At 38.5% G+C, this 8,457-nt stretch overlaps 1 protein-coding gene across 1 annotated transcript; it reads right to left on the bottom strand.

The window, feature by feature from the left end:
- Positions 1-1,686: 1,686 nt before the first annotated feature.
- Positions 1,687-8,241, bottom strand: LOC307266280 (aprataxin-like protein). Its single transcript, XM_080048257.1, has 10 exons — positions 7,962-8,241; positions 6,835-6,952; positions 6,315-6,384; positions 5,709-5,850; positions 5,345-5,445; positions 4,093-4,273; positions 3,897-4,014; positions 2,965-3,034; positions 2,712-2,838; positions 1,687-2,174 (listed from the first exon to the last, which is right to left on the bottom strand). The coding sequence occupies exons 1-10, from the start codon at positions 8,106-8,108 to the stop codon at positions 2,127-2,129; spliced, it is 1,122 nt and encodes a 373-aa protein (XP_079904383.1). The 5' UTR covers positions 8,109-8,241; the 3' UTR covers positions 1,687-2,126.
- Between the last annotated feature and the right edge of the window lie 216 nt (positions 8,242-8,457).

Raw genomic sequence — 8,457 nt, 5'->3', positions numbered from 1 at the left:
CAGCGTCACGTTAACGTAGAATGTGAGGAATGTAACGTCACCAGCCAGGAGATTGGACCAGTTTGACTACCGCCCGTCTGATTTCAGCTCGCTCCAACAGGCACGACTGGTCCCAAAATCAAACGGACCGCTTTTTATGTTGAAATAAATTTAACAATTGATCCCTCAATTGTTTTAAGATACAACTCGCGGCGTTTAAGTGTGATAGACTATGAGACGGTCTTGCCAATGTGCTGGACCTGGCCTGGACTTTTCATTTATCCGCCCTGTCAGCGCGGCTTTGAGCTTTTATTTATTCATATTTATGTAGACTAGCCCTACGATGATTCTCTGAGAAAATAAGCCCACCAATTTAACTGTAGCGAACAAATTACTTAATAATTGTTGCAGTAGGCCTATTACATAGCCTAGCCTATATTTAACAGGCTTTATTCTTATTTTCAGTGCTTAGATTGTGTTAATATGGTAGAACCGTAGAATGTAGGCTAGGTCTTGGTTGGTACATTTTTTTTTTTGTAATATGCACGACAAAAGCACAATATCAACTGACAAGTTAGAAGTCCCAATTCTATATTATTTCATCAGTAGCCTACTTTCCCAGATGTTTTATGACAGAGCTTGGTGGCTCAACAGCGGACTATTCTATCAAATTTGTATGAATATTTATACCCAGATAATGTTAGAGGAGATGTTGTAAAGTTGAGCTCTGGAGGCTAAAGGGCTTGTGGTCACATTCATTGTATTACAACCAGATAAACCCTTTGACTTTGAGGTTTGGTGTTCAGATAAGATCCTAAAGCTGGATTATGGAGATCAAATTTGAAAAAATAAATAATAATAATTAAAAAGTAATCTGTGCCTGTACTGCCCCTAGTGTTCCACCATGAACCCATTGCTGCAGTTACAAGATGCTGAACATGAAATAGCATCATTACAGCAAGATGATGTCAGACTGAAATAAGGACCATCTCAAACATGAGCAAAGTATGAAGCACAAATTATGCATTAGGCCTAGTTGTTTTCATTTATACGTTAGATAAAATGTTCAACATTAACACCGGCTTTAAAGCTACTGTATATTCTGAAAAACCTACAGGACTTGTTTCTGATACAGCTTTTAAACCACATACATAAATGAATCACTACAGTAGTTAAGGTTTCAAAACAAATGCAAAACAACACATAGTGCTGTATAGAGCTATGGTTGAATGGAACTCCCTCCCAGGGCATATCTCTAAAAATCTGAATAAAACTGGGTTCAAAAAACATGTGAAACAGCACCTAATTGCTGTCCGCACCATAGTCTGGTCTCATACAAAAAAGAATTAGGCACCATTCAAGACAATGCATTATTTAAAAGATAGAAAAAAAAATATTCTCATGGTGTATTTCCTGTATAGACTCTATACAGTGTTGTTCAGACATTTGTGTTGGTGCTGGCAGAGAAACATAGATGTGCATTAGGAGCCATTATCCCCCGTTATTATTAAATTTAAAATGTTTATAGAACAAAAGTACTGAAAGAGTATCATACACAGCTGCACACACTCGAGCCTGTATTTGTGAACTTTTATTCATATTATATATGATATAATATTAATATTAAAAGTGAGGCTCTACCCAAGAGCATTTTCCAAAAATATCATAGGTATAAGCAGCTTCCAATGAGCTACCTCATATACACAAAACAAATAATTAAATATACAAACAAAGGATTAGAGAGTAAACTTGTTCCTGCATTAATGTTGACTATCCTTACTTATAAATACTGACATAATACAGTAACAGAAGTACAACGTAATTCTATTTCTTATATGCAATTTTTGAACTGCATAAAGATTTGAAAGTTGTACGTTTTCAAGTATCCTGTATGCTGTAATTCTCCTTTATAAAAAAAGGATGACTGTTGACATCTTCCCTCCAGAAAAGTGTGTGTTTTTACCCCCCGAACTGAATCAGCAAGCATCACACAGGAATATATACCATTCCAACATGACAAAGTCAAGTTGGATTAAAAAACAAACTGGTTCAAATGATTTAAAATTGCACTTGATGAGGCAGCATGACAATAAATAACCCATTGATTCGACATCAAAGATGACTGTTGCACCTTCACGCTCTTCACTTCATTTGACCCTGCCGTGAGTCCTCAGCTGAGAGAGCACTTTGTCCACCTGTAGCACAGTAAAATGAAGAACTTTAATCGCATTTGCAATATTTTAGTTAGGCGAATTGGTGATTAAAATGGCTTATAAATGTAATATACATAGAAAAATACATTCATAACATTTTAGGAGTGTACACAACAGATATAGGGGACAACATAAAACATATGAGAACATTTGGCTAATTTCTGATTTTGTCTGATTTGAGCAGTCACACTATGGAGGAATATGGATTTTTTCATTGGTCAATTATAATCACTATCGATGATAACTATTTGTATTTATTAACTGACTCGGGCAATTTGTAAAAAACATATGATTTTAATAACCTTATTAATGCAATGTTCTTTAGCAGCAGGTCTTTAATTAAAAAAGTTGACGCTTTAAAACATTTGGCATCCATTACAACAATGAAACTCTAAAGTTGAAATATATTGATAATCTACATTTTTGTAATTTTTCTTTTGCAGTGTTCATTGTAGTTAAATAAATTATGAATAATTGATGGTGTAAATACCATACTCCAAGGCTGTTATTGGCACTCACTGTAATGAACCAGTGGGACTGCGGCCCGTAGTGAAGCTGCGACCTGAAGTTCATCTGACTGGATGGAGCCAGAGCGTGGAGGTGGAGGTGGGGGACGGATGCAAATGGAGGTATGTGAAACCCCATCCTGCACACATTCAATGAAACACACAAAATCATTTTTTAAACTAAATCATTCAAAAGAACGACCTGTGAAGCTACTCATCCATCTTACTTCAAAAAGGCCACGACCAGCTGTGGTGATGTCACTCACCTGACGTCATCTAGGTCCAGGACTTTGTTCTTCTCCAGTACACTCATTCCCATTTCAACCATCCGCTCCACTGTTAACAAACACATTACATCAAGTCAACATGGCACCATCACACAGCCTGAAATTAACAGGTCATTAGCATATATTAACAGTATATGTATAATTGATTCTTATTCACAGAAGCACAGATAGGTGCACCTTTGGTTTTCATAAAAATATATAGAGCTATTACAAAATAATAAGTGGGGAGTTTATTTATCTCTGAGTTTAAAGAGAATAAGAGTTTTGTCAGAGTTAGGGTGATTCCTGTTCCCCATGACAGTTAACTTATCTCAGAGAGGATGATTTTTCTTTGCGTGGTCATGACCTCTTCAGAGACAGTGAGAGCCTTTATGATGCTGTTATTATAACACCAAAAACATGGACAAAGTCTGACTCTGGTGACAGCTGTGAACCAGATAATAAGGAATGGGGTGCAAGCACTTACTCCTAAAGGTAAATAAAACATATTCAGCCATTGCCAAAAGAGTTGACACAAAGATGATTAAACCTATCAGCTCCACAACACTCTCTCTGTATTTCTCAGTTGGGGAGCGTTTACAAACAGGGGTCTCCCAAGAGGCTCTTAAGAAATGTTTAGGTTGTTGTTTCTACTGCTATAAGAAAAAAAACTGGACATACAGAAGGTATTACAATCCATGCGTGATAACCTCATGTGTAACCTACATGCAACAACAGTGTTGTAATTCCTCAGAATTCCTCATGGGGGCAACAGATGTTAAGCAATATAGCTTTAACTATCCAGGCACTCACAATCTCATCATAAATCCTGAAATCAATCAAAGGCTGCTGACTCATCTCCCTCTCTCTGTTGAACTACTACAGACACTGTAGGCTATTACTACCTAAGGCCTGCTTTGAGTCCCTCTCACCTAGAAGTATGTGGTCCCCCTGGAGAGTTTTACAGGAGTCGATGTGCGTCCTGGGAACGACGAGGTAATGATGTGTGGCGCCGGGTTTAACGTCACGAAAGCAAAGCAGCTCATCATCCTGTACAAAGCGAGAGAATATGTCAGGAATGTCCTTGTAAACTTCCTCCTCAACATGATTTAGCGGTCGGTTTCTTACGCTGAGCAGGATTTCTGTTTCAGTCTTGTTGTTCGCTATTTGACAGAAAGGACAATCTCCGTATCCAGAAGAGTCCCGAGTCCCCATCTGTGTGTGTTTTGTGAAGTTGTGTGTGCGGTAAACTATGAGCGCGTCACTGTATGAGTAATGTATGGGCGTGTCGGTGGTCGGGAATCCTATGCTGCGTTCACGGAGACCACGTAAACTTGAAAGACCTACTGAAGCCTACTCAGTGCAGTGGCAGGGCTGTAAGATATAGGCTACATTTACTCAAGTATGTAAATCCAATTTTTGGATAGCCTACTTGTACTTGTAGTAATTCCAATCTTTGCCACGTCCGCTCCTATAGCCTACATTACAGAGGGAATTATTGTAGGCTTTCTCTTTTTAGGCCTACTCCTATAGCCTTGGTAGCCTTTCGTTAGGCCTACTAGTTATATTCACATTAATAATACAAAATGTGATCAACAAATACATGAAATATTATAAAGATAAGACTTAACGGATATTAAATCATAAATTCAATTAATAGTTTGAGGCATTTTGGAAAATATAGCCTAATGCCAGATGATAATGCTAGGAATGCTAAGACTGATACACGCTTAGGCCTATCTGTCTTTTTTTGCTGTTTCTACATGTTTCCCATCTTTGTGCTAAGCTGTCTGCTGGCTCCAACTGTAGTGGTATCCCTCTTGTATGCAACTCTTGGAAGAAATGTGAATATGATATGCCTGCCTGTTTCCTAAAAGACTAGCCTGTAGCCTATTCCTTTCTACTCACAGTTAATGATGCAACTGATCACAAAGTCAAGTTACACGCTCTGCTTTTGTTAACACCAAAAGACCCAGAAACCCCTAAATGGTACCTATAAGGAAAACTGACGTCAGTCAGGGAAAGGCCAAGCTATAGCCATGCACACAAATAGCCTATACAAAATTCTGCAGAAAAATAATTTTATTTAAGAAATATCTCAAAATCAGTCAGGTAGGTTATGTAACCATTGTTTCCAGTGGAGTCACTTAATTGTATTCATATGACTCACATTGGCCACTTAAACAAACAATTCCTTTCACACTTACATACTGTACATTCATACACACTAACATTAAAGTAGTAGGCCTACAGTAGGCTACATCCCCACTCATACATACAGTAATGTGAACAGCATAACACCACTGAATTGTTGTGTATCTCATTCATCGGACTTTCCTTTAAAAATTACTGAATTTATCTGCTTCATTATCTCATTTACAAAATGTGTATAAGGCTGTCATCATTGCTGTTGAAACAGCTTTTCAAACAACTGATGCCAGGTGAAGCTTCATCCTTTAGACACTTCCTTAGATGCTCCTCCTGCAAACAGAAATACATTCATTTAAATAGGGGCATGGAAAGGACAATTGTGGAGACCAAAGGAGGAAGTCACTTTATCTGCTTCAGTATACGGTATACAGTACACCTGACTTTCCGCCATTTGTCTTATGGTTTTATTCGCAGTAAGTCCACGGTTGCTACATGAATAACACAGCAATGACCGTAATATTTTCTATATAAAAGAGATTTAATTAGTAAAAAAAATCTCCGGAATAAAGAGTAAGGGCCTCAGAAGAACTTACAGTTACGAACCGCTCCGTCCCGGGAATGAATTTATAACTCAGGTACTCTGAGATTTGGCTGGTGGGCGCGATCACATGGAGGTGGAGATGGTCGACTGAAGTTTTAGGAGGCCGATGGAACCCCAGCCTGCGGAGGTAAAACCTTTTATATACTATCTATGAGTAAAACACATCAGCCATGTGATCAGCACACTGACAAGTAAACTTTTAGATAGTTTTGTAAAGGAGAAAAACACTTTGACCATTTCATTTTTGTCGAACTCTCAGTCCATTTTAAGCCACACCATACAGTTATTTAGTTCTGTTAATATTAATGTAAGGTGCATCTAACATTTTCAACGATTATTTACTTTTTTTATTTACTTCAAAACAAGTTTGACTACTTTAAAGTTTAAAGCAGCAGCTGTTATACTATATTTAAGGTACTGATACGAAAAGGATATCAGTGTTCCCACAATATTCCAACTATTCCCTTAAACATAGTGTGTATTAGAAGAAGATATGTCAAGAAACACACACACACACACACACACACACACACACACACACACACACACACACACACACACACACACACACACACACACACGCACACGCATCATCTACCTCATGTCCTTCACATCAGTGATCCCTTGGTCGTATAATACAGATTTCCCCATTTCAGCCATCCTTTCAACTGTTGGAGACACAAATCGGTCATCTATTAACAATAAACATTGTTCAAACATTTTTCACCTCATTACTGTAAACTGAAGCAGCTGAAAAGACGTAAAGCAAATAAAGGTGCAGAATGTAATAGTGACATACGAACTAGCAGAGGGTTTTAGTGAGAGTATTACATGTAGAAGTAGCATGGCTGTGATAGTTTTAAAAGTATTTTCAGCAGACCTACTACTGGTCCCACCCAGTAGTAGCCTATAGATTGGCATACCGTAAGTAATTCTGAAAGATGAAGTTAAGAGTAAAAGAGCATCAGCAGAAGTATGCTATTGTAGGGGCGATACGATAGTAATATTTCTTCAAGCAGGCGTGTTTAAGTATAGCCATAGTAGGTCAGAAATAGAGATAGTGGATCAGCTGTACTTGCAGTAACAGTATAGGGCTAATTTAATCCATTATAACTGACCGAGGCCGACGTGTCCCCCGTGCAGTGAGAGGCAGCTGTGTATGTGCTCTATGGGCACAACCAGGTAATGGTGTGGAGCAGCCGGGTAAATGTCCCTGAAACACACCAGTTCCTTGTTCTGTTTGGAGGGGAAATACAACAGTTTAACATCTACCTGAGTGAACCATAGATAGTATTTAAAAGTGAACGCAGCATGGCTCCAACTGATGTGTATTGATGAGGAAATCGTGTGTGCTGCTATGCAGTGCCAGTTCTATGTATGTGGTCATTGGATTACTTCCTGAACTCTTTACATTGGAGGAAGAAAAAGCCAATCAATGCAGGACTCCAGTAGGCTTACCTGATATTGTGCATAATAAAAAGAATGAAAGAACATTACTTGCTTATCAGACAGACCACACCATTATAACAGAGCATCCTTTAAAGGGGCACTGTGTAACATTTTAAGTAATGTATTAGCTAAAATCAATATCCTCATTCATAAATATGTCCTCATTGGTGTAAAATCACCTCTGCCAATAATCTGAATGATCTTCCTGAGCGGAGAATTACAAATATTAATATTACATTTTGTACATTGAGCAGGCAAGTCTTATGGAGGCATCCATGTTTTTGGAATGTCATCAGGTGCATTGTTTAAGATTTAGAATTGTTCTTGTCCTTGAAGGCCACTGTAGCTTCTGTTATTATTCGAAAGGGGAGGGGTTACCCAGGGAGCGTTGCATTCTAGAACTTTCGAGATGATGTCATATTACACAGTGCCCCTTTAAAATCACATCCTTCAGTAGGCAAGCCTGCTGTCCTACTCTTGATGTAGCCTAGTATTTGAAAAAGTAGGCCGGAAGTAAACCAAATGATTAGGCTATAGCCTATCACTAAATAAGCTTAGGGCTATATTAAAATGTAAAACATTCAATGAAAAATTATAGCATATTCTTTATGTTGATAAAGGACGCAGAGAAACGAGTCAAATGTTAGCCTAGCCTATAGTAGCATTTGTTAGTTTAATAGTAGGCTAAAGTTTAAACTCCTAAACGAAGACCTGGCTTGAACGAACTTCCGGACTGATACAAAGCTGTAACAAACTGTGTCATGACAGCTCTACTAGTGTTGTAAAACGATCTCACCTTCTTAATGATTTCCGTATCTTTGTCCTGACCGTTGGCTATCAAACAGAAAATACAAGTTTCGTCTTCACTTGTTGTGTCTGATGTGTCGCTCAACATTCCTCCCATGTTATCATCGGTTATCATCATGGACATATAGGTTATCATAAGTGTTTGGGTTGACTCTCTTCCTCATTGCCGGTGAAGCACCGAAAGTTGCAAGTACCACCGGCCCCCTCAATGTCTCCTCCCCCTCAACGTGGGCTCTGCGAGCCGCAGTCATGGCCTTCTCGAAAGTTGTGACCCATCAGACTGTGTGACCCCCTAGAGGGCGCTGTTCTGATGTTCACCTCCGACAACCATTAGTGAGATAAACTATTTGCAGTTGTGGTTTCAGCCTGATGGTATGCAAATCCTTCATTATTCATGTGAACAAATTGAAAAGAAATGCAATCTAAAAACAGAAACTTCTTGTGCCATTTAACATCTGTGATAAAACATTTACTTCAAAGTCACA

Source organism: Ammodytes marinus (genome assembly GCF_949987685.1).
Source record: "Ammodytes marinus genome assembly, chromosome: 19".
Lineage (NCBI taxonomy): Eukaryota > Metazoa > Chordata > Actinopteri > Uranoscopiformes > Ammodytidae > Ammodytes > Ammodytes marinus.
This window is presented reverse-complemented; position numbering and strand designations above follow the sequence as displayed.